The sequence below is a fragment of the Argiope bruennichi genome, chromosome 1 (genome assembly GCF_947563725.1).
Source record: "Argiope bruennichi chromosome 1, qqArgBrue1.1, whole genome shotgun sequence".
Classification (NCBI taxonomy): Eukaryota; Metazoa; Arthropoda; class Arachnida; order Araneae; family Araneidae; genus Argiope; species Argiope bruennichi.
The window spans coordinates 73985212-74012740 of record NC_079151.1 but is presented as its reverse complement, the minus strand read 5'-3'; the positions used below and the strand labels follow the sequence as shown (position 1 = coordinate 74012740).

Here is a 27529-nt window from a genome sequence, read left to right as displayed (position 1 = left end):
TGAGAAGATGTTTACTGTCAGAGTCACGCGCCGGAATTGGGAAATATTTGAAAAATGCTTGGTATTATTTCTTAAATTTCATAATTATAAAAAAATAAGATATAATATCATTTTATTAAAGCAGGAACTGTATAATATAATCATTTAGAAAAGTTGTATTTTTCAAAAAAGTCCAAATTTTCTTGTGTTTGATTCGTAATTAACAAATTTCAAGTTCTATATGTGTATTAGACTTTTAAAATATAAAAAGCTTATCATATTCTTTTTATTGATTGATTTCTTTCCTATTTTTTTAATTCAAAATCTATGCTTTCTCACTTTCCTCTTCTTAGAGTATGTCAAATTCCACTCTCTTAACATCTCAACTCAGTTGTGTTGTTCATGTGTGATAGTGACTTCGTTGCAATATAATGTGATACTTCGGTAATCAAATTGTTCTTATATTCACGTTAATTTGGAATTTTTTTTTAATTAGAAACTCGCGTCATAAATGATCTATTAAATATTTTCACAATTTATCTTTAATTGCATCAAGTACATTATTTAGTTTACTCGGTATGATGCTTGTCTGCTAGTCATATTCATGACTCAAAGTTTTATTTTCTTATCAATACGTTTGTAATAATGATTGAACTTTGTTCGGTCATCAAGAAATATAAATGTCTAATAGAAATAGCTGCAATATTTCTTATTTTTATTTAATTGGTAGCCAATTTTTTTTTAGTTTCGTATTCGAGGTCAATTTTTAGTTGGACCTGTGTGCTTTTATTAAGAATTTTGTGATTAAATTCATCTCACAAGTTTTATATAATGATCCCTATCTCTACCCACATTTGTTCTAGAAAACCCTACCCTCATTTGTTCTGAAGTGTTTAAATTTGATGGGAGGTTCATATTCTGAAAAGTATTGTATACTTGTGGATTTCTGAATGAAAAATAGTTGTAGGATGAATTTTTATTATTATTATTATTTGAGTTTAAGAGATCGGATTAGTCCTGCAAGTTAATTTTTTGCTCTTTAAAAATTAACATATTATATACAGTTTGATTTTTAATGAATGCACATTTGAAATTATGTAGTGACTTGATATTTTGTTTACTATTCTTAAGGTGTTAAATTCTATTCTCTGACTTTTTCTGATAGTTTGTATTAACTTCTTAGGTTTGATGAATTGACTGTATTTGTGAAAATTAACATATTTTTTTTTTTTTTCTTTTCTATCCCTTATATGAATGGATTAGCATTTTGTAGCAGTTTTAAATCTATTAGCAGTATAAGCTCTCTGAAAGTTTACTTAATTGAAGAGCTAAGTTAATTGTATGTAAAAAATTATACATTCATCTTTATCTGTTATATATATATATTAATTATTTCTACTTTTATTATATCAAACTTCTTTACTTACTTTTTGAGCTGTCACTGAATATTATTTTATGTATGCGTCTGATGCAATGAGATTATCTTATTTCTTATCCTTGTTCAGTATCCTTTTAAATTTCTTGAGATTTCTGGATACAAGACTAGCTATTAAATGTTTTTGATATAGAAATTTATATTCATCAGCTGATTTCTAGACTTCTAGTATAAATTCCAAGCATTTATTTAACTTTGGATTCTGAAATAGGAAAGAAAAATTAACAATTCTCTTACCATAAAATGAGTAACTTAATATGTAAAATTATATCCAGAATTTTTATGTATCATAAATTTATAGAAGAAATCAATTTAGATATGCTTAATTTTTTTATTTAATAATGAAGCTTTTTGCTTCATGAAAAAAATTTTAAGTGAGATATTTTGATAATGTTTTTATTTAAAATCAATAAAAAAATTTAAATCAGTGACTGTATTTGAGTATTCTCTTAGCTGTGTGCTTGACATGAGTTACAAGATTGATTTAATTTCTTTGTAATGAATTTTTTTAAAAAAATGCCTTGCATAATTTTAGTTGCTGTGTTATAAAACATTTATATTTTGAATTTTTGTTTATTATTTTAGAAATATTGCTTAATTTTAAACAAAAATCAATATACTTTTTTTTAAAATTTGCATTTCAAGCCTTATTTTAAGATCATTTCTTGTTTTCCTTTGAAATCCTGTTAAAGCTTGTTTTATTTTAATTATGCAGTATAACTCTAGCATGAAATTTATATGTATGTCACTTTTTAATTTCTAAGAGAAATATGTTACTTGAATAAAAGTTTCTTACAAAAATTATTTTAAGAAATTGAGATTATATAATAATGAAATGTAATTCTACTGTATCTTAATATTTAATTTTTGTCTTAAAAAGACATAAGACATTAAAAATTTCTGCGTTATTTAAGCGTTCTATCATAAATGATCAGATTTAGGAAATTTTTTTAAGTCATTGATTATGCAGTTTAATGATTGGCTTTGTAAACTTTGGTTAATACTAATGGAAATATTTCTAATGTTGCCTTGCTGTGCATTTACTAGTATATCACATAAGAATTGGTTAATTCGTTCCTTTCATATTAATTAGTTTGCTAATGTTACAAAAATTTCAATATTTCTCTTTAGAAAAATTTGAAAGTAACCCATTCTTAAAATTATTGATTTTTGTGATAGTCTATCTTTAAAAATTATTGTTTTTATTTTTCACTGTAATGGAAGATCTATTAAGCATAAAACTGCCATCTGAAAAAAAAATCATTTTACATAATTATTTTTTATGCTTTGATTCACTTATATATGTAGTTAGAATTATGATCTTTCATGCTGATTATTAATACTTTCCTTTCATTCATTTATTTTGATTAGAAGTCTTGAAATCTTTTATTGCTATGATATTTATGATAAGCTTATATCCTTATCACATAGCATATTGTATTAGTATTGTATTACATGAGAAAATTAATGGTATATAATTTATTTTATTTAAAAAAATTTATTAGTTTGATGCAAATCTGTTTTATATACAGTCATTTAAACGTTTTTTCTGCTTCTAATTTATTTTGTATCTAAGTTTTTGTTTAGTACTTTTGTTTATCCTAAATTTATAACATGGTTGTGTGTCAATTGTTTGTTATTATTTGACATGACATTACAAATGCTTATTTTTTAGGTTCCAATCCTTAGTATGTGATTGTATTTTGACCTCAAATTTGAGCTTATAGTTAATGTATGCTGTTACCTGCCAACATGTCAGGAACAGCATATGCTGCAGAACATGGCCCCACATCTCCTGATAATGAATTTTCTTCTAATGATATTTCTTCAACTGGAATTTTTTCCACTGAATATAGAAAGTTAGTATCATTTTATGCATATATATTTTTACATTTTAAATTCATTTATTTATGAAAGAATATATAGAAATTTTTGTCACTTCTTATCTAATATTTTTTTTTCAGTGTTGATATTTTTAATTGGAGTATTAATTCTAAGACAGTTGATTCTGCTTTAAAAATTGACAGAATATCTAATGTTTTCTATTACATTATATAATAATTTAACTGCCCTGTTTTGTTTTTTTCCCCCAACTATCTAAAAGCAGATTTCCATGTAAAATGCTTAAATACTTGCGTGATTGCATAAATATCTGCACATAATTACTTCTTATATCCATTTCGTGAATTTTTTTTTCCTTCACTTCTTACATTGCAAAACTTGATTTAACCCTTAACTGTTTGGCTCTTCTTAGAATCTAATTTATTCAGTTCAAAATTCACTGAGTACTTGAGGTGTTTGTGGATTATTTATAGTTTTTGTATCTAATTACAACATTCTTTAATGATTTAATTTCATTTTATAATTTTTAGTAGCGATAATTCAAGCCTATATGACTCATGAGCATAATGATTAAAATGTTAAAAGTTAAATAAAATTTATATCATTTGCAAAAAATTGGTACCTGTTTTTTTTTTTTTTTTTTTTTTTTCTTTTTGAAGGAAATGGATGTTATATCAGTGAACTGTTAACATTCTATTCTTCCTTTGACTAATTTGTATCTCCTTTAACCCTTTCGGGCCGGAAGGCCTCTATCCTAGAAGCATGCATGGAATGTAGCGTATGCAAAAAGAATCGTCCCACACAATGGGGATTTTGCATCGCTAAGCCTAACTTTGAAAAAAAAAATCTCAAAAAAATAAAATTTAAGTCCTAACTTTTTTTTAACCTAAAAAGATAAATAATGATAATAATAAAATAATCTAAAAAGATTATTAGTTCATTTATAATTTGAGCACATTCTTCCTGCATTAATCGTGTTTTCTTGCCATAATAAACTGAAACCAAGGCTTTCCATTATAAAAAGAAAAGTTAGCGAAATATCCAAAGTCCAAGTAAAATTAACAGAACTGACGGTAAAATCCAAAAAGACTAGATATGGTTACACATCAATAACAAAAAAAAGGAGAAAAGAATTCAGATCAAAATCAGAAACGCAAATGATTTTATGAAGTGGAACATTACATAACCCAACTTTGTTTATTTACATTAATCCTACCCCCTCTCCCGCAATAGCTGATGAATAAAATACCAAGGGCTACATATATAACAAAGGTGATGCATATATAACATGCCCATCGAGAAAGGGTTAATCACCTAGCCAATCATTTTTCTGCTTTTTCTTAATCATTCTAAAGTCATTGAGCAACTGCCTTTGAATTAGAGCTTATTGTTTACAAGGGAAAACCTGAATGATATTTATACAAATAGTCAAGCAGTATCTTAAACTTGATAAACATTTGCTGACCCTTTTTGAAAATATCCTGTTATAAAAGGTTATTTTGGTTTTTCTCATATCTGTAATATATATGAATATTTATTTTGATAGCTGTGCTATTTTGAATTAGTTTAAAACTATTATATCATCAACAATTATAAGATATTACTCTCCATTTAGGTTTTTAAAAATAAAAGTCGATGCTTATGACAAAATAACCATAGATCAAAAATTTCAGAACTATCTTCAGTAGACAAAAAGAAATTGGTTTTATAGTTTTAAAAGTATTTTGCAACGATTATATATAGATTAGAGGGGTTTGCCCCTACTTGCTTTTGCTCGCCAACTCTGATGCTGTCCAGTAATGTACACAAAGTTTATCAGTTCTAGTTAGCAAATTTTTAAACTCCCCTGGCCATTCTTTCAATACTGAAAGCTTAATATTTCCAAGATGAGAACATACATTTTGCTATTGTTCTGCTTCCAATTCAAAACTCAAAATCCCACAAAATGAACAGTTATTTGCTTATATTTCCAGTATCTAAATAATATATTGAATCAGTTTTTCATGTTTTATCACTAACTTAGCAGTTTCATGATCAGCTTTTCTTTATAAATTGCTAGATTCTTGCATGGTCTTTCTTCATATTTTTTCTTCAGCTGATATCACTGAGTGCCTCCTTACTTTAAAAAAAATAATGCAGGATTAACATGTGTATTGCTTGAGTATTCAGATGATTGCTGGCTAGAGATGAAAATTTTTCGTTTCTCGAAAAAGAGAAATAAACCTGAAAGCTATTTGTTACTGTTGCCACAAGTGATGTATCTAAAAAGTAGAATTTACAAATAATATTGCTTTAAACTCATTTGTAATTAATTTGGTGTTAATTAAAGCTTTACTTTTTTTTTATCATCATTTCCTCATCAAGGGTTATATAAATACTTGCTATTATGTAATAATAATTTTCTTTGCATATTTTAAATAATACTGGCAAAACAAACTTCAAATGTCATGGTTCAGGTGACTTGCTATCTACCAATCACAAAGCGAATAAAAATGCAATATTTACATTAAAAAAACATTTTTATAATATTGAATAATCATGAATTACTCTTATTGTATATGGTTTAAGTGTTTGAAAGGGAATATTTCAGAGTTTCTGAATTAATGCTTTAATGGAAATATTCTAAATTTAAAATGCAATTATAATTATGCTTTTAATATTTAGACATGAAGACTTGAAAAATATGCTTGATGGCAATAAAGATGTCTTGAAACTGGAAGCTATGAAAAGGATTATTGGAGTATGTATTATTAAATATCATAATTTTAAAGTGCATGTAATAGTTATGATCTTTTTTATTATTTGATATTTTTATTAATTCTTTTGATGAAATATTTTCAAGATTATATTTCTGTAATTTTTTTATGTTAACTACTTATGTTGTTAATATAAATTCTTGTTATTTCAGATGATTGCTAAAGGTAAAGATGCATCTGATCTTTTTCCTGCAGTTGTGAAAAATGTAGTGTCAAAAAATATTGAGGTAATTTTGTTTATCATGTATACTTATAATATAGATTTCTTACTTCTTTCTCATATGTAAGATTAAGTCAATGTTTACGATTTGGTTTCTTTTAGGTTAAAAAACTTGTGTATGTGTATCTAGTGAGATATGCAGAAGAACAGCAAGATTTGGCTTTGCTATCCATTAGTACATTCCAAAGGGCTTTAAAGGTAATCTTTTTTCTTCTTAATACCCATTTTTATTTCCTACTTATTTTACCACAGTTAGTATCTATTTGAAAGTTTGAGTTTAATTTTCAGAATTTCTTTTTTTTCAGTAGAAAGAAATTATAATATTTATAGTTAATTTTTAATCATTTAAATTTGCAAGATCAGTTAGATAGAATTTATTATTAAATCATTTACACTTAAATTTCCCTTTTGGGTTGAGTTTTAGATCCATGTAAAAATGATTATTTGGGACTAAACATTTTTTCTTTATCACTTGATAGTGATAGAAAATATTTATGTATTTATATCATAAGTCTATTTTTTTATATTTTTTTTGTATAATAAATCATAAATGCTTCCATTTTTTAAAAAAAAATTCATTATGTATAATTCTGTACAGATATTCTATGAATTATAAAACGCATTTGAATTTGAAATTTTAAAATCTGTTTCTATGAGTACTTTTTACAAAAAAAAAAAAAAAAAAAAAAACTGAATGTTTTTTTTAAATATAATTATTTTAAGGAATTTGGAAATTATATCAAAGTCCATATTATTACACTAATTTAAGGATATTAATGAATTTTTCTCAATAACTGGTGTAAATATTGGATTTTACAAAGTGTTTGGTCTTCTTTGTGTCCTTTTAATAGAAAAAAAAATCACGATTAATTCATTTTAAAGAAACATATTACTTTCAAAAATTATTTTAGTGAATTTATAAGTTGATTGACTTTGTAACAATAGAAATTAATGCATTTTGATGTTTTCTCTTATCTCTTGTTATTTAATGACTTTAATTTTATTTACATGTCAGTTTTTTCTTCCTTCCAAATATATAGGATCCAAATCAGTTAATAAGAGCTAGTGCATTGAGGGTTTTATCTAGTATCCGAGTTCCAGTCATAGTTCCCATTATGATGTTAGCGATTCGTGATGCTGTGAATGATATGTCCCCATATGTACGAAAAACTTCAGCCCATGCCATTCCTAAATTATACAGGTACATTTGATCAGAGCTTATTAGTTTATATTTTCATTTCAAATGCTTCGTATGTGCATGTTTTATATGTTTACTCATCTTAATCTTAAATTCATAATTGTTATCTTTTAATTTTTGCCGGTGTTGAGTTAATCGCTTTATACATTCATTCAATTTCCAGCCTGGATCCTGAACAGAAAGATCAGCTCATTGAAGTTCTTGAAAAATTACTATCAGATAAAACAACTGTAAGTATTTTAACTTTGCTATCTGTTATAGAATTTTGTGTTTCTGTTGGCAGTTCTCTAGTATATAAAAAAATCTTGTCAGAAAATTATTAAAATCAATTATTTTAAAATATTTGAAAATTTTTGTATGTGTTCCTGTAATATCGATTAAAAAAGACTAAAGAGAAAGAGCGAGAAGGAAATGTTTATCTCGTATTTATTTTAATGCCATTGTGAGCAAAGTTCATTTGGTGTTTTTTAAGTTATATTTTAAGTATATTTCTTAGGTTTTCTTTTTAACACAAATTACTAATATAGATATCTGTTTTAGTTCTAATTATTTATCCATGATAACTTGATAAATGCATGGGATGATATGATAATCTAAATATTTTCTTTCAGTTAGTAATGGGCAGTGCAGTTATGGCTTTTGAAGAAGTTTGTCCAGAAAGAATTGATTTAATTCATAAAAACTACAGAAAATTATGCAATCTTTTAGTTGATGTTGAAGAATGGGGTCAAGTAATAATAATAAATATGCTAATACGCTATGGACGTACACAGTTTGCAGATCCAAATAAATATGTACGTTTATATTTTATTTTTAAGTTTAGTTACTTTTCTTTTTTAAAGTAATGGAGAATTCTCCATTTATTATTTTAAATTAAATATAATTTTTTTTTATTCATCAATTATAATAATTTAAATTTAGGATGATGGTAAAGATGAAGAAGACAAACCTTTTTATGACTCGGATAACTCTCATAGTAAGGATGAGGAGGACAACAAAAATACAAAAAATTATGTCATGGATCCTGATCATCGCCTGTTACTTAGGAACTGCAAGCCATTATTACAAAGCAGAAATTCAGCAGTAAGAATTTTACTTAAAACTTTTTACCTATTTTCTGTTTGTTGTAAATATTTAATGCTTTTTCTCCTGGTATATATAATTATCCAGCTTATTAATATGTTTTATCCCCTTTCTGCTTTTATATTTTAAGGAGAGGGTAATTTTATCCTTAATTCAAGAATGAGGAAAATATTTTCTTTTAATTGTTTTTGAAGCAACTAAAATTGGGATTTTGTAATTTCTTTTTGCTGTTTGTGATACTCTGTTTATTCTTGCGGATAGTTCTCTTATTACAAAATAATTCATTTTTTTAATTTTAACTTTAAAAAATATCGAGTAGATTGTAATTTCTTGTCATTGGAAGTTCATATATCTCTTAGCAAATGATCTCAGAACCAAAGAATTAATGGGTTTATATTGCAATATAAATTTACAAAAAATAAAAAAGTATTGTACCCCCCCCCTTTCTTTTTTTTTTTTCTTGTGTGAATATTGCAATTATTCAAAATTGCAAAAAATGAATTTTGCCTTAAATTTGTAAAACCTTCTTCACTACTAAGATTTATATCACTCAAAGTTTATTTCACTTGATTAATAACTAGTAATATGTGCTTCTTTCTCTTTATATAATGCTTTTTTAATTTTTATAAATGAAATGATTTTTAAAAAAATGTTAAAAATAATAATTCCCATATTTGATAGATGTATCTTCATGGCAATGGGGAAAAAAAAATGAAGATAGGTATTAAAATTCTCAATTACAAAAAAAATACAAATACATTTTTTTTAATTACGAATAACTGATCCAAGCAAATTCAATCTAATTATTAATTTTCAAACCTGATTTTTTATCATTCAATTAATTAAATTGCAAGTCTCCATAAAAGAATATTTTCTATAATGTTTTTATGATAATTTGTTAAAGATCTTTATTTAAAATGTTTTAGTTTATAACCTTAGTAATCTAATTTTTCAATATCTTTTTGTTTTAAAATATAGTAAAGAAGGTTGATAGCTAAAATTGAAAATATTGTGGCTGAACAAATATCACTTTGCTTCTTTTTTCTTTATTGCTTGTAAATTTAAAATGGACGTGTTTTATAATGGGGGAGGGGTCTTACAACAATTATTATTGATCAGCTTAAGTGAGCATTATAAAATCCTTATTTGAATTACAGTTGCCAACGTTTATATGATGCATAGTATATCTTTTTTTAGAAACTACATATTCACTTTTCTTTTTTCTTCACTAGGTTGTGATGGGTGTTGTTCAGTTGTATTATTATTTAGCTCCTCGATCTGAAGTCAATATTGTAGCCAAAGCCTTAATTAGGTTGACAAAAAGTCACAGGTATTATTTTATTGATTTTTTTAAATAAATAATACAGAACTGCATCATATGTTTCAGATATTTGTAATTGTAAAAAGATTCTGTATCTTTATACACATCTTAAAATCATAAAATTAATAACAGAACCTTATGTATTTTTATAAAAATAAGAATTATAAATTTAATATAACAATTTAATTAATAAGAAGTTGTAATAATTAACATAAATTGTTTAAGTCTAAACATTTTTTTCTCCTTTAATTACTATTCAGTAGATTCAAATAAATGTACATTTAGTTTTATACTATTCCAAGTATCAGATTTGATGATGAATTTTATGACACATATATAAAACACATTTTATGACACATATACAATTTCAAATTTTTCTGAAGTTTCATAATATTGATTAACACTAGAAAGATAACATTTTCTACATATAAAGACAAGAATCAGACATTTTGATTGCTCTCTTTAAATGATCAAAATCCATATTTTTTTGAAATTTGTTTTTACTAAAACGAGTTTTTATAATATATTTAGTTGTTGAATTTCACATTTTACGTATATTATACTTCATTCCTTGGCATGCTGTCAGAATAATACTGTCAAGCTTGAATGCAATTTTTCCTTCTTGGGCTTCAATGATTTTACTACTACTTTAGATAATTAAAGGACTAACAATAAGTCAAGTCCTTTATTTTTAAAAGTTTTAATTAATTTTAATTACGTAAAAAAAATGTCAGTTGTAGCATTTTTTCCCCCATTACAAAATAATTCTGCCAAAATGTCTCCAATTGTTTCATCAGCAGGTTTATTTACAACTTTAACTAAATATGAAAAGTCAGTCATCAAACATTTTGATTGAATTTCAACTGCTTTCGAAAATTTAGTACCAAATTTATCAGGTTCTGCCTCTTGAGTATGTGAGTTGCATATCTTCCCTGGCATTTGTTTCTTGTCTGCCATTATATTTTGAATTGCCTTATAATAAAATGATTAGTTTTTTATGCATAATCCAGATCTCTGACATTCTAGCAAATTGTTCAATTTGATGTTTGATCTTATTTGATCACTAGTTCTATCTTTGACCTTGTTTGTTAACTTAACATCAAACAATACATCATGATTTTTCTGAATGTGTGATCATTTGCTTTATTAAAGAAAGTTTAGATTCAAATTCATGTATAAGAAATTGTTTATTGAAATACTTTTAGAAAAAAATGTTTCTAATTCATTTAAAAATGTACTTAAATGCCCTATATTCTGGAAGAATTGATAAGCTGTTGTATGAAATATAGAATCATTTCTTTTATCTAATCTCCATGCACTTTTGGTGGTGCTGATGTTTAAAATAGAATACATTTATTAATATCCAGCATTATCAAAGCAATAAAATTAGATTAAATTCAATTTTGCTGGAGTCATTCTTTTTATATAAATTCTAAGATGGCAGAAGAAATACCAGAAGACATTTATATCATTTAATGGAACACAAGCAAACTATTTTTGCAGCCAATAAAGTCTTAAGAATTAGAATAATAAAACTTAACACCACACATTTGTAAAACTTCAAAGTTGCATACCTAAAGATAAATGAACTTGATCCTACATTACCTTTGACATATTCGCTTCTATTATTTTTCTAAAGAATATCAAGGAACTTCAGCCCACACTGTTTCATGTTTTTTCTTCTCCATTTTGAGAGATGTTTGCTCCTAATTTTTTCAAAGTACTTTATTTTGCTTTTTAGCTCTTGCACTGTCATCTCCTATTAGGTGAAGAACTTGCATAGTTGAAATCAATGCTTATAATTTTTTTTTTTTTTTTTTTTAACTTTCTGTTTCAAGGGATTTAAGGGAAAAAAATCGGCATTAATCTGCTAAAACTATCCTGTCTTCTTTATTAAGAATATATTCATGACATGATATATCAAATTTTCCATCTGAATAACAATTGAATTCAAATGAATTCCTTTGAACATATATAATTACTTTTCCCTGCCTTTTTTTTTTTTTTTTTTTGCTATATTATAAGTGGAACTGTATTTGTAAAGAAGTGATAAGCTTAGAAAGGAGCTGCATAAGTCATTCATTTATAGAAATTGTTTATTCCAAGCAAAAGCCAAACAAAAATAAATTTTTATATGAGGTCAAAGGAATTATACGTGACCAGCAGATATTTATTGAGCTCCTCCTTCCCCCACCTCATTTATACCACTTCACATTAAATATTATTCAAGAAATTGTTAAAGGGATTGAATTGGTATGAAGATAACCAAAATTAAAATAGAAAATTTTGTATGAATGTCTATTCTTACTCAGCTATGAAAATGGCCAATTTTAGACTTTCTAGATTTGATAACAATTGATAGCATTGATAATAATGAAGAAAAAAAAAATTGCTCCACATATTCTTTATGATAAATTAGAAAATATCAATAAATAAACAGGAAATTAAAAAATGAACGAAGTATAAGATTTGAAATTTATTCACAACTAAATGACCATATTTTGCTTACAAAATTTGGGCCTATGTTCTGCATAGGGGTAGCGTGTCTTCCCCGTAATCTGGGTGTCCCGGGTGCGAGTCTCAGTTTGGGTATGGTGGTTCTTCTTCTGTGTTCTATCTGTGAGGTATGTGAATGTGCCCCCTTGTAAAAAGGGCTTGTGCAAGCAAATGTGACACATGAAATAGCTATCGTACACTTGCCTATAGTTGGCACTACTGAAAAAACAAGAGATGCTCACTCGGCTTAAATCGCTGACATATAACATTGGGCTTGTAAAGTGCCATAAGTCACAACACACAAAATTTGGTTTTCTAATGTTATTTATAATTTTAATTTTTTATAATTGGGATAAATTAATAATGATTTTGTCATTTAAAATATACCACAGTCTGTTTTTCTTTATAGGGAAATCCAGTCTGTTATTTTAAGCACGATAGCAACTCTTACTACTAGGTATAAGGTATGTTTACAATTCCTTAATATTTTGGCATATTACTTTGCTTTTCTAAAAAATATTTATATAAATTTTTAATCTTTTTTCATGCTTTGTGGAAAAAGAACCATGTAAGTTGCAAATTTTCAGTACTATTAGATTTAATACAGTATTTCTTATATTGTATAATAAAAGTGTGTGTGTGTACATATATATATATATATATAATATAATATGAGTATTGAATATTGGACTTCAGAATATTAAATAAGTAGATATTATCTAACAATATTGTGTATTCAGACATAACTTTTGTTTGAATGTGTGGATAAACTAAACTCAGTGGCATGATGGTCCATGTGTGGCAAGACCTACAGTGCCCATATCTGTTTTCTTGACTGAGGGCCCTGGGGTGCAAGACATATGTCCCGGTTAAGTGGTCAGCCTAACGCGGAACCCCCAGTGTTTAGTTCCCAAGCATGCTTGGTCCTCAGTTTATCGACCCACTGAAGGGATGAAAGGCTGAGTCGACTTTGCCCAGGATTGAACCTCGGACCTGTGCGTTGGGAGTGTGAAGTGCTATCACTACGCCACTGAGCTTCTGAATGTGTGGATACCTATCTTTTAAATGCCCTTTCTTTGATGTTATCACTCAATAGAAAATGTTTAAAATTTGGATTTTGAAAGCATCCAGTCACTACCCCCCCCCCTTTTTATTCCTTTCCTATCTCTTTACTTTCATGTTAAGTTTATCAACTTAAATAAAATACATGTGTATAGAATTGTAGTGTGTTGGAATAATTTTTTTTAAGTATTTTGTGTACAATTAATAAGCATTGTTATACTAGTCTTTAGATATCTTATTTTTGAATATTTTCATTTTTGTTTATTTTTTTGTATTGAAACATGGGCTAACAAAATAAATTATTTTTCAGGGTATGTTTGAACCATATTTGAAGAGCTTTTTTGTGAGATCTAGTGATCCAACTCATATAAAATTACTTAAGGTAAGATACCTTTAAAATTTTTTAAAAAATTAATAAGCTTTAATTTTTTTCCAAGTTTAATAATTTATTTATATTGTGCTTCTATTTTTAGCTAGAAATTCTAACCAATTTGGCCACTGAAGGAAATGTTTCTTTTATTTTAAGAGAATTTCAGGCAAGTATACTATTTGAATTTGTTTTAATGAAAATGCATTAGACCATATTTCAAATAAATAACTAAAACTCCATACCTTCATACAAAAACCTCTGGAGTACTTTATTGTTAGTTTTAGAAAATTAGATTAAATATAGCATTTATAATAATTATTTAAACATTTAAATTACTTATCATCCTTCATGATATGTTTGCTTATTTTTGTTTCTTTTTTATTGTGAACACTCTTTACATTTAATAGGGAACAAAATACTGTCCTACATAATATTTTCAAGTTTTACCCATTTAAAAATTTCCTTTCTTTGTCTCTAGTCTTACATATCCAGTTCAGATATGGAATTTGTAAGTGCAACTATACAGGCTATCGGCAGATGTGCCAGCTCAATTTCAGAAGTTACAGATACCTGCCTTGGCAAACTTGTTTCCTTATTATCAAATAGAAATGGTATTGCTAACTTTTTTTAGGCTTATGATTCATGTTTGATTTTTGTATGCTTCTATTTAAATGTGCTCTAATTTATTTTATTTTTTTCCCTCTACACAGAAATTATTGTTGCTGAGAGTGTTGTTGTAATAAAGAAACTGCTACAAATGCAGGTATGATTGAATAAATATTGATTTTAATTTTCTTAAATAATAAAGAAGTTATATCTTTATGTTCTAATGCATATATTTATTTTTTTTATCTGACAAAATGTTAAATTCTCTTTGTACATGAGATTGTAACATATTACTAAAATCCACTGACCAATTAATGGCTTTTTCTCTGCAGCTTTGTCATATCACCATAAAGTGATTGATCATGACTTCATAAATTCTTCAAACAGTATGCTGTCTTTAACTCAAAATATTAATTGTATGAAATATTTATCAAATCTTAATCAAAGTTATCTTAATTCAAAAAATGTTATAATGGACAGTGTTAATTTTCTTTATTATATGTATATATTTTGTTTATAATCTATTTTTCAGTTCCAAAGATCTATTCCTAATTCTTTTCTCCGTTAGATTGCAGAGCATAAAGATATAATTATTGATATGTCACGCTTAATGGACAGGATAACTGTACCAATGGCTAGAGCTTCAATATTGTGGCTGATAGGAGAATATGCTGATAAGGTGTCCAAAATAGCTCCTGATGTTTTACGCAAAGTTGCTAAAACATTTTCAAATGAAGTATGTATTTGTATTTGCAAATTTAAAAGTTAATCAGATTGGTTTAATAAAGGGTTGTATTATAATATTAATTTTTTTCTCTTCTTTTTAGAAAGATATTGTCAAGCTGCAGACCATCAACCTTGCAGCCAAACTTTACTTAACCAATTCAAAGCAAACAAGTTTATTAGTTCAGTATGTTTTTAATCTTGCAAAATATGATACAAATTATGATATTCGTGATAGGGCACGATTTTTGCGACAGTTAATAATGCCAGCTGGTGACAAGCCCACTTATTTGTCAAAGCACGCTAAAAAGATTTTGCTTGCTTCCAAACCAGCACCTGTATTACAATCAAAATTTAAAGGTAGGTTTTTCATTACTGTATGAATATTTTATGTTTATAAAATTTTAAAACCTTATTTCCTATACATGTGTTAGAATCATTCAAAATGTTTTTCTTATGACAACAGAACTGTGACAATGACAGCATGTTTTCAATTTTTTATGTTATCTGCGTATATAACAGAAAATTGAGAATATGCGCCAAAGGCCGTAAATGCATATTTTACTTACATTGTATGAAATAACAAATATTATACAATTATCAGGAAAACGAGTTTTAAAATTTTATAAATAATTTCTTAAAAGCTTTTTCTTACTGCCCTACTTAATTATTCATGTCACTGTGAAAATATTAATCCAGATATCAGAATTACACTTTATTATTTTTACTTTTACCGTATGATATTGTTTTAAGAAATTTAAAACTAACTGTATTGATTTTAAGTAAATAATACAGCAATATATAAAATTTGTTGTACTAAAAATGTCTAAATTATTAGTCAGAATATTTATTAGTACAGACTTTCTCCATTACTTTCTTCACATTATATCTACAAAAGTTTGAATGAGATTTGTGAAACGGGTTTATGTTGTAGGTATTAATATATTCTTTTTAAAAATCTCCTATGTTCTAATCAAACTGTTTCATTGACAAAAGGGTAACTTTTGCTTGGTAATTTGCTCAAAATGCATCAAATTGATTTTTTTAAATTAATATTATATGATGCTTGTCATTGAATGAATAGCTCATTAGAAATTTCATTTGCAACTATTTTCTAAAAAAGTAATGAATTTTGTAAAGCAGATTTTTAATGATTTACAGTTTTGGGGGGGGGGGGTAATATTGATTTTCTTTTAAAATTATGCATTGCAAAATAAATTTAGGTACTACTTAACTGACTTATACACTTATTACTTTAACTTACCTTTATTTTATACTTCTATATAATTTAGTTATTATAATTTTTTCTTAGTAATCTAGTTTTTCTTAAGTGGTATTCAATGAAATTAAATTCCAGATTGTGCCCATTTTATATATTGTATCTAAACATATTTCACGCCATACAATTCCTAAGCTTGGTGGTTTCAACGCTAATGTTGAATTTTATATGGGATATAAAACTTTTTATTTTTGTCACGATTCATTCTTTTTCCCCCCTATTCTTATTTTTTATATGAATATTATAAATATATTTATAGTAATAAATGAAAATGTTCTTTCTGTTTGTTGCAATTTGTTTCATATACTCTTTATTTCTTTTGCCATTATTTTATAATTATATTATAAAATTATGTAAAAAATTAGGCTATAAGTTTTTTAAAAAAAATTTTTAATTTAATTTTGCATTCATCCTTTTTTTTTTTTTTTTTTTTTTGAGTTAAATTTTGCATAATTTATTGTAATTTAAAATCTGTCTTTGAGCTCTAGCTAATGATAATATTTCCTATGAGTTCCTTTTGTTTATCAAAACTTAATGTATGAGCAATTTGTTGCATTTTTATATTGAATATATAATTGGTACAGATTAGTTTTTAATTTCCTAAATTCTAATAACAATACAAAAGCCTTTAAACCTAATATGTGAAGTTTTAGATAAGTTTTATTGTTGCATTTACTTAAAAATAAATTAATGGTTAACTTAATGTTTGTAATATTCATTGAACAGAATTATATAATTTTATCTCTTTTTTTTTTTTTTTTCTTTTTTTTTTAATAGATCGTGATCGTTACCAGTTAGGATCCTTAAGTCATTACATCAATTCCCGAACAACTGGTTATCATGATCTTCCGGATTTTCCTGAGACTCCCCCTGATCCATCTGTCAGGAATGTTGAAACCCAAATGCCTTGGCAAGAGTTCAACGTAAATAAAAAGAAAAAGAAGAAGAAAATGGTCAAGAAAAAATCTTTCTATTCAGAAACTGAATCTAGTTCTCCAGAAGAAGGTAAGATAATATCAATTGCTCTTTTTTCTTTTGTCAGTTTACTCTTATTTTCTAACAATATGAGAAAAATGCTTATAAATTATAAACTGATTGACTTGAATTGTTTTATATTAAGAATACTAAAAATAAAAATATGCAGAAATGGTATTTGATTAGTTAAACAAAACTAAGACAAAAACTGAAATTTGATACTACTAAAAATGAAGATTTCATATGCTTTTGTTTGTATCACTAATCAGTATTTTAAAGAGAAGAATTTTAAAAAAATTTAATAGGGATTCTGGAAGATTAAATGCATATGTATGTAATAATTTCAATTTATCTGCATTCTTAAAATTAATGGTTTTCAAATAATTTGAATTAAAAACATTATTTTCAGGAATTGTGCACTACTTATTGTTTTTATTTCTCATAGCATGTATTAAAACTGAAATGCTTGCTTATCTAAAATTAAGGGAAAATTCTCTTCTGAATTATATAATCTCTGAATGAATTTCTACAATCTTTTTCCTGCTTTCATATTCAAACTTCATTGTTTCCTGATCATGATTCAAATAAAAATTTTTTTTATTCTGTTGAATATTGAATTCTTTCCTTAATAATCATTAGAAGAATAAAAGATACCATTTAAAGTATTTCATGCCTGTTCCCTTTACTAGAAAAATTTATCTTATGTAGTGTAAAATTGTTGTAATTGTATAAGGCTAGAATTATTGTCTGCGAGATATGCTAATTTAATCATCCATATCCCTTTCAAGACAGAAAGGAATATTATAATTTGTTAAAAATATTCAATATAAATCTTTTTATATAGCATTTCAGTAGATTCCATAATAAGTGCATCTCTACATTTGAATTTTAAATATTTTAATGCTTATTGGAGTGAAAAAAATGGTAACATGTATCATCATATGTCATGAAGATTTTTATTCCATTTAAATAAGATTAGTTCTTAAATATTCTCTTATCCAATTCTATTAAATCATTACACTGTTAAATTTGATCATACCGTATAGATACATACATTAAAATGAAAAGTAGCTGTATGCATTCAGTACTGTTAAAGGTGACTTTGAAAGTCAATTTGATGATATTTCAGGATTTTGGTTTTTTTGCATATGTTTTTCTTTTTTACATCTATATTTAATATTTAACTATCAAACAAATCAAGATAAAGTTTCTAAGTTGTTGTTGTTTTTAAATTTATTCTTTGATTGCTTTTCATTAATCTTTGATTACAAATAATAATGTGTAATAAATAAACTAATTGCTGTCTAAATACTTCTTTTAATATGAAATTTCTTTAAAAATTATTTAGTATTTTATACAATAAAAGTGTTACCAAATAAAATGCCTGATAAAAGTCTGTTCTATCAATTTCACAAAATCATTCATCAATTTATTTTTATTTTCTTCCCTAAAAATTTTCACTTTTCATTAGATTGCAACTCATTTGAGATAAATTGCAATCAACAATTTTCATATGGTAAATAATTAATTTCTCATTCAAAGCAAAATTACAGCATGTGTTCTTATAGCTTTATAATTTTGTTTGAATGTCCATTAAATTACAGATGTGAAAATATGCATGTCTTTAAATGTTATAGCTGTAAGTTCTGCCTCTGAAGCTGGTAAAAGTGATGCAAATGGAGAAAACTCAGCTTCTGAATCTGGTTCAGAAGTATCATCTGATTCGGAAAGTGGAAGTAGCAGTGGTAGTGAATCTGAAAGTGAGGAATCGGGCTCTGAATCTGTTGAAAGTGAACCTGAATCTAAAAATATTATTGATTTAGAACCTACTCCTGCAAAAGAAGAAAAGAAATTACCTTCAAAACCTAAATTGACAGAAAATTCAGTACCTAAATCAAAGAAAACTGTGAATTCTAAACCTGAAAAAGTGAAGAAAAAGAAAGTAATCTCAGAATCTGAATCCGAGTCTGAAAGTGAATCAGAAAGTGAAGAAGAATCTGAATCAACAGAATCTGAAGAGGAAAAGAAAGTAAGTAATTGTAAATCTAATTGTATACAATTTTATATATTTCCTTGAAAACATATTTACTGTTAAAATATGTATAGTGCCATCATTAAATTGAATTTGGGAGGTGGGGGGTGTTAGTGTTTAGAATGTGTAGGTATATAAATCCTCGTGAATTTCAAATGTAATGTTTATAATTATTGTATTATTAGAAATTATAATTTATCTGCACAATATCCTTGTATTAAAATTCAAAAATGTGGAAGATTTCAAACAATTTAATATATGTTTTATTTATACATTAAAGTTTATTTTGTTAAATTTAAAAAATTTTAATCAGACATTTGAAAAATTATTTGTTACAAATGCATTAAATCCATATTGCAACTTGTTTTCATCTTTCAACTTAACAAACTCATTAAAAAATGAATGAACCTAAAAATAATTTTATATAAAGATGTGTGCGTGCGCTTATGCTGTTAATTGGACATTGCACTGTTTTATAGTTTACCTAATATTTGAACTTAATAAATTATGTTAAAAAAGTCATGAATCTTAGTAAAATTTCATGCTAATGCTTTAAGTATATATTCTTATATACCTAAGATATTAGGAAAACAATAATAACAGTATTTAGAAATGAATGCACAATCTTAAGTTTTTTATTATTTCTGAAATTTGAAGGTAAACAATAGCTATAATTACTAGAAACTTAAGAATGAAATGTTCACATCAGTTTAATTTCAAAAAAGCATATTGAGTGTATTTCTATTTCAGTTTTTAGCAACAGATAAAAAACATGCAATTAAATATTTATAGGGGGGGGGAAATGAACTTGCTTTGAATTTCCCTACACCAATGAATTGTTTTAATTCAAGTTATGCTTAAAATGATTCTTAACAATATTTTATATTGTTAAAATAATTAACAATAAAAATGCAATCAATTATAATTGTTCCTTAATTTATATTATAAAATTAAGGAAGAATTGTCTGTGAACCAAATTATCATTTAAAAGATAATTTGCTGAAATTTATTTGATATTGGGATTGCTTTCATGTTATAATGTTTCCTCAATTCCAAAAGTGCCTGTTTTATATTATTTAAAAATGTAATTACTATTTAAAACATTGTCCTAAGAAGTGCATAATTATAATAATGTTTTTTATGTTAGCTGTATCTTTAATCTATAAATTTGAATCCTGTAGAATTACAACAGATACTGATAAACTGAAACAGGTATTTATTTTAAATATTGTTAGAGGCTAAGTTTTCAAATGATATATTTCATGTATATAAAAACTTTGATTAATTTATCTAAACACCGAATTTAATTTTTGTAATGTAATCCATTTAAACTAAATATGGCTTAGTTTAAAGTAAATGTTTTAAAGAAACTTAATTATTTTCAGATTCCTTCTAAAAAGAAGAAAGAGCAAAAGTTAAAAAAAGAAGTTGATTTGCTCTTGGATTTAGATGATTGTGAGTACTTTTCTATTTTAATGTTTACATAGTTTTCTTTCCTTATAGTTTCTTTACAGTTTTCGTTCTAATATTATTTCCATTTTATGTATTACAGTTTCAACTGAAGTTGTCTCAAATCCAGTGCTACAACCAGCAGTATTCACAGATATGCTCACACCAACGGCAAATAATTCCTTAAAGCCCACAGAAAAGTCCGATTTGATTATTCCTAATGATTTAAAGGTGACCTCTCCTACTAAATTTTCCAACATTAAATGGAAAATTTCTTCATTATATGCTGTTAAAAACAAAAATAGATTGGGTTATTTCAAAAAATAAAAAGAATTTGTTAATGCAATTGTATATGGCAGTGATTCTTAAATTTTGTAGGACTGAAAGTTAATAATTTTTTATTTATATTAATGCCATGAAATTTATTTCTGCTTTTAAAATTATTCAATTGAAATCATTTGATTACTAAAAATAAGCATACATGAATATGTATGCTTCTCTCTTACTGCCAAACATGTTTTTATAAAAACTTAACATAATTTGTAATTTGCTTTTGAAATCTATTGAAATACATGAATGCTATTAAATCTAAAGTTTTTGATCCCAACAATTGCAGTTATTTTTTTAAAAAATATTTCATGTTGTAGAAAGTAATAACTTAATGTTTTTTTTTTTTTTCTATTGAATGATGGAATAAGAAAAACATTTATGATTATTGTTCTACTCAGAATACATTTGATTTCTGTAATATATTCATAAGTACGTCAAAAAAATGAATATCAAGAACTAATTAAAATACCATTACAAATGTCAGAACAATCACAGCTTTATTTTAACTAATCCCTAATGCATTTTTGGCCTTAATTAAAAATGTAAATGTAATAGTAAAGGCTAATGGTATAATTATTCTAGTTAAAAAATTATATATAATTGTTACTACTACAAACTTCATCATTTTAGATATTTTTACTACAAAATGAATAAGATTTTTAATAATAGAATAAAGTAATAAATTTGGCAATTTTTTAACTGTAAATACAAATGGATTCTTCTTTCAAGAATTTGTTGAAAGATAGTAAAATTGGAAAAATTTACAATTTTAACTATTTGGTTTATCAATTTGCCTGCAAAATGTATATAAATTTAGCTAGCTAATGATTCAATCATAGAAATAATTTTCAAAAAAAAAAAAAAACCCTGCTACCATTTTCACTCTTGAAACTTTTTTGTATTCAATTAAAATCGAACTACATTTATTTTAAGTAGAATGTGTCATGTATTGAAATGTGGAGGAAATCCAGGAAAATGTTTTAAAAATAATCAAAAATATATCTGATAAAAGGGTTAAGCAGTTCAAAATATATGCGATTATGCGGATATTCTTGAAAAGTAATTAGATTTGTTCTTATTGCTCTAGAATTAAAATTTTGCTTGCTTAATCCTTTTATTCTCACCTATTTTATTTTTCATTATCGATTCCAAAAATGTTTGTTTTTACTTAATGGAATGCACTTATATAACGCAAAACTTCTTCCAATTTACATACATTAGACTTGTTATTTATGAAAAAATTGTTCTTCGTTATTTGGGGAGTGGGGAATTTATTTATTTTTTTATAAATACAAAAGTATAACAAATATGCTTTATTTTTTTTTTTTCATTAGACTATATCTGCTGTACATGTGCCAGTTAAAGAGTATGAACTTCTGAATAAATTTAATGGAAAAGGTTTGTGTGCCTCATATCGCTTCACTCGTAGTCCTAATTTATACTCATCTAAAATGACAACAGTGGAATTGATGCTGCATAATACCTCTGAAAAAGAAATAAGTGGAATTCATGTTCCAAATACAGTAATTATTATATGCTATTTTTATTTTTATAATAAGTGTAATATTTTCACTTAGTGTAATATAATTTATAATTTAAACTTGTAATATTAATAACTATTGTAATTTCTTTAGAAAATTGGAAACATTGAAATCCATGGATGTCTTGACAATAGTAAGTGCATTTTGTGTTTCAAATATCTTTTTATAGCAAATTATGAAATTGATGTAAATTTATTGTTTTTTCTTATTAAGTTGTAAAATATCGTAAATTTTGCAGATACTTTTTTTTTATGTTTTATATAAATAAAGACTTGTGCTTTTAGATTATATTTTAAAATTGTTTTCATATTAAATATGTGAATAAAAAATGTTATTGGGAATATTCCCTTATAAAAAAATTTTATTGAATTTTTAATTAAAACTAATAACAAATTTAAATTTTCTGTGATAAATATTGATTTTTTTCCTTTTATTTTAACCCTTTTGAATAATCTATCACTTAATTATTTAAATTTTTTTTATTTAAATCTTGATGGAAAGTTCCATTCCATAATTCACAAAAATAATGTAAAATCTGAACTTAAACTCAAGTATTGGTATCAAATTTTAGTTAACCATTTTATATAAATCATTATATTGATTACTGTCTTTCTTCTTTGACTTATGTGTTTTTCTCATAGTTTCCTTTCTCTTTCAGGAACACTTCCTCCTAATGCCAGATGTACCATAAGTATAGGTGTTGATTACAATGAAAGTACTCAGCCAGCCAAATTTGAACTTAAGACAAGTGATAACACCTACAATTTAACAATTAAGGCTTCAGTTGGAGAATTGATTCAGCCTGTTTTGTTATCTGAGGGTGAATTCACTGCTGCTCAAAGTAATTATTTGCATTTTAAAGATAGATGATTATTTTGTATAATTAAAATTTCTAATTACTTTTTCTAAATTTTGAATAAAAGTTTATAAAAAATTCAGTAATGGTTTCATTATTATGGTTGAATAATAATGGTTATGGTTTTTTTTTTTTTTTTTTTTTTTGCTTTCTTTATGGTTGTAATTTGATTTTAAAACGGGAAGCTAAAACATATATCTTCATATACCATAATTCTTTTTTGCATATATTATAACAAATGTATTACTATTGTTTCTCTTAAAAATACGATTATATGATTATATTATAGGTAAATTAAAAGGCATGAATGAAAATTCTGGAAATGTTGATCTGTCCTCTGGACATTCTGATGAAAAGGCCATTATTCAATATGTATATGAAGTTGCAAATGTTGCACAAGTACAAAATAATGATATAAATTGTAAAATTATACGGTAAGTTGGTCAGAGACATATTTATACTTTTATTTTCATAATATCATTGTTTAAAGCTTGTGAAGTAGCAACTGTTATGACTTATTTGATAAACTTGGTAGCAAAAGTAAGTATATTAATTAGATTATATGGGTTCTGTATAGTTTGAAAGAAAAACTTGTTTGAAGAAATAGATAATATAATATTATTTAATTGGAGATATGTACAATCTCATGACTATATAAAAGATTTCAGTATTATAAATATACATAGAAATATAAATTAGTTTGCATGTAATTAAAATCTTGTCTCTCCTAATCATGTAGTTAAATAATATTACTTATTTGAGAATATGATCAGTATGCTTTTATTGATAAGCAAAAATATGCTTAAGCCACTATATTTGTTGATTAAATTATTTGAGAGTGTCAGGATATTGGGTTAATTTTTGTTGAATTTAATAACTGGCTACAATATTTATGTGGGCAAGCTAAAGTACTTAAGTTTTTAAAAGAGAACAAAATGCTTCTTTTTAATTAATAAAAATAATTGATATTTTCATTTAATAATGGTGTATATTGGTATAGATTGCAAAAGAATATTATTTAGTATAATTCTCCATAAATCAAAGTAATTGCTTTTTTTTTTCTTGTTAGACATTAAATATCATTATTTGTTGTTTATCTAGCCAACAATTTTAACAAATTCAAAATTTCAAATTAATTGTTAAAAAAAACCATTATAGTCTTTTTTTTTTTTTTTTTTTCAAACAGAATTATTCCGGTGGTTAAAAAGTGATGATATATATTTCATTTGATTAGGTTGTAACAAATTTGCTGTTTCATCTAATAATAACAATTTGAAAATCTTCTCACCTAAATTTACTTTAATTATTTTTATTTTTTTTTAAACAGATTTGCAGGTCAGACACCTGCTTCCAAATGTTTGGTCCTGATTTCCATCCAAGTGCTGGCTAATGGTAAAGCAACCATTACTGTGAACTGTGAAAAAATGATCATTGGTTCTATGTTTTTTAAAGAATTAAAGGATGCATTAGTAAAATGATAATAGTGGAAATAGAATTTTTTTATGTATGTATTTCTTAAAGTGTTGTCTGGATGGAGAGCAATACATTATCATATGAATATACACAGGCTTTCATAGTGTAAAAATGTACAGGGAGAACTATATTTTCATTAGTAATTATTTCTTAATTGCTCATACCTCCTGACATATGAATTCCATTTGCTATTTTTGCATTGAACTCCATTCTATTTTGTAGGGTTAAGTCCCAAATCTAACGTTATATAATTTGGTTAATTTCTCTTTATATTTAATTATCCCATGGCTTTAACTTTTGTGCAATTTTTATTAAAATAATGGATTTCTTATTGCCATTCATATTTTTTTTTGACATTATCCTTCATAATAGTGTTGAATAATTATAAATTTAATTGTGATTCATGTTATCAATTATGCCATAAATTGTGATGCCTCTTGAACTTTGACAAAGCAACTGTGCATTACATATAAATGTGATAAAGAAATTGTGTCATGAAGTTATCTTTATGCTTACTATTGTAATAAATAAATCATTTGTATTCCACACTCATTATTCATAAAGCTGTTTTTAATAATTAGGAATGTTTTCAAGATTTTCTTTTAGTATCCAATAGAAGTTAAGAATTTATGATGCATGAATATTGTAATAATATTGTCTGTACATGAATTTTGAAATTACCATTACTAATTGGTGAGCATTTGCTACAATAATTAAGTTGTTTTTTTACCTATTTAAGTTATGTTTTTTGTAAACATTTCAAGTGATTCAGGTTTTCCTTAATATAAATGCTTATTCATAGACTTTATAAGGGAAAGTAATAATTATTATAATAAAAAATTCACAAATATAGTTTAAGAATTTTTTTTTTTTTTTTTTTTTACATTCTATGGATTTCAGCTTAGTGTTATCTTTTACTATCAATTTTTTTATATTTAAGTTTAAATTATTTTTAAAAAGTTTTGTTCTTAATTATTTATATGTATATATCAATTAAATTGGGGAAAAGAGATTTTGAAGAAAGATTTTTTCATAAGGTGGGGGCTTGGATTATGGATTAAATTTGTTTTCTAACCATACACTGCTTTGAAGAGTGAAATGCACAGATGTTTCATTAGCTGAAATAATAATCCAGTATTTTTATCTCGCTCTCTTCTATATGTATTTTTTTTTTTTTTTTCGTTTATGGATAAAATGTATATTTTGTGCTTAAATAGATTTTGAATTTTTTGTTTTGTGTATTGTCCCAAGATTGTAACATAATTTTTATTCAGTATGTTTTTATATGCGTGATCATGACATTTTCAGATTGCATAAAAATCAATTTGTGAAACATCAAAATGTGGTATATGATTCTTTTGTATTTAATAAATGAAAAAAAAAATATTTAACTTTTGTTTAAATGTGTGTACTATGCTTGTTGTGTAATGCTATTTAATTTTCTATTTTTGGTAGAATAGTGTTATTCTTATTAGGAATATATATATAGTGCTTCTTAAATCAAGATAAAACTGTTTTAATAGAATTAATTTATAAAAAGAAAATTTATGTTAATTTAATGGAGCTTCTCCTAAATGTCCATGTTTTAAAATCTCAAAATTTAATATTATTTTTTTAATAAAAATTATTACAAAATGCCTGTGATAATGTTATTTAATATGCATAAAAAATTTATCTCCCATACATTAATGAAATTGAATTCCACACTTAGTGAAATTAAATTGTAGTGATCCTGGAAAATTAACCAATCTTTCATATGCTCCCCCATTTTTTTTTTTTTTTATTTTATTTGGAAAGGGGGAAAAAACTAAGGCTCTCTTCCCCTATTATTTTAATACTTTAGTTATTCCGTGTACTTGATCTTTGTTCTTTTTTTATTTTTTAACACAAAGAATTTTCTGAAAGATATTGCAGTGCTTCCTGTTTTCATACAACAAAAATTTCAACTATAACAAATGTTTATCAGTGATGTAACATATCCATTTTTATTTGTAGATCTGACTTCGATTTTGACTTCAGGGACATTCTCATGAAATATTTCTCGCATGACTTATTGCATACAATGGGACAAATATTTGATTTTTAACAAATTAATTTTTACAAAAAGGCTGAACAGTTTTAATCTATAAGATGAAAGGAGCAAATTATCAGGAGTTTTGAATCAATCCTTTAATTTAAAAATATACTTATGGAAATCAATATGAAGATTTTGTTTTGTATCGATTTTCTGTATTGTAATTAGTCAACTATCCTCATTTGTTTGCAATATAAAGATTTATATATGTATATTCATGGTAAGTTCCAATTTTTTGTGCGAGCTTACAGCTTAATAATTCTGATTTAAACAAGTACTAAATCTACCTTGCTCCGGTTTCATGTTCCAAATAAAAATTAACTTCCACTTTACATTTGCTGTTACATGCATACAAGGCAAAATCATATCAATTGTTTTATTATTACTAGTTCATCTATTAATTTTTTAAGTGAAAAGTTGCAAATTATA

General features: G+C 25.4%; 1 protein-coding gene across 3 annotated transcripts; it reads left to right on the top strand.

Annotated features, from left to right (window-relative positions):
- The first annotated feature begins 40 nt into the window (after nt 1–40).
- Nucleotides 41–26459, top strand: LOC129970879 (AP-3 complex subunit beta-1-like). 3 transcript variants are annotated; one of them, XM_056084576.1, is made up of 26 exons: nt 41–61; nt 3090–3273; nt 5921–5996; nt 6165–6239; nt 6335–6430; nt 7273–7433; nt 7594–7660; nt 8042–8224; nt 8352–8513; nt 9746–9843; nt 12740–12794; nt 13703–13774; nt 13866–13928; nt 14241–14373; nt 14473–14525; nt 14937–15104; nt 15196–15451; nt 17148–17375; nt 18983–19374; nt 20763–20832; nt 20930–21057; nt 22491–22679; nt 22791–22830; nt 23356–23538; nt 23843–23987; nt 24881–26459. In XM_056084576.1, the coding sequence occupies exons 2-26, from the start codon at nt 3149–3151 to the stop codon at nt 25029–25031; spliced, it is 3369 nt and encodes a 1122-aa protein (XP_055940551.1). In that variant the 5' UTR covers nt 41–61; nt 3090–3148; the 3' UTR covers nt 25032–26459. The 3 variants fall into 3 exon arrangements, with proteins under 3 accessions (XP_055940551.1, XP_055940474.1, XP_055940482.1); XM_056084499.1 differs by lacking the exon at nt 41–61 and adding an exon at nt 360–423; XM_056084507.1 differs by lacking the exon at nt 41–61 and adding an exon at nt 440–555.
- The last annotated feature ends 1070 nt before the right edge of the window (nt 26460–27529 follow it).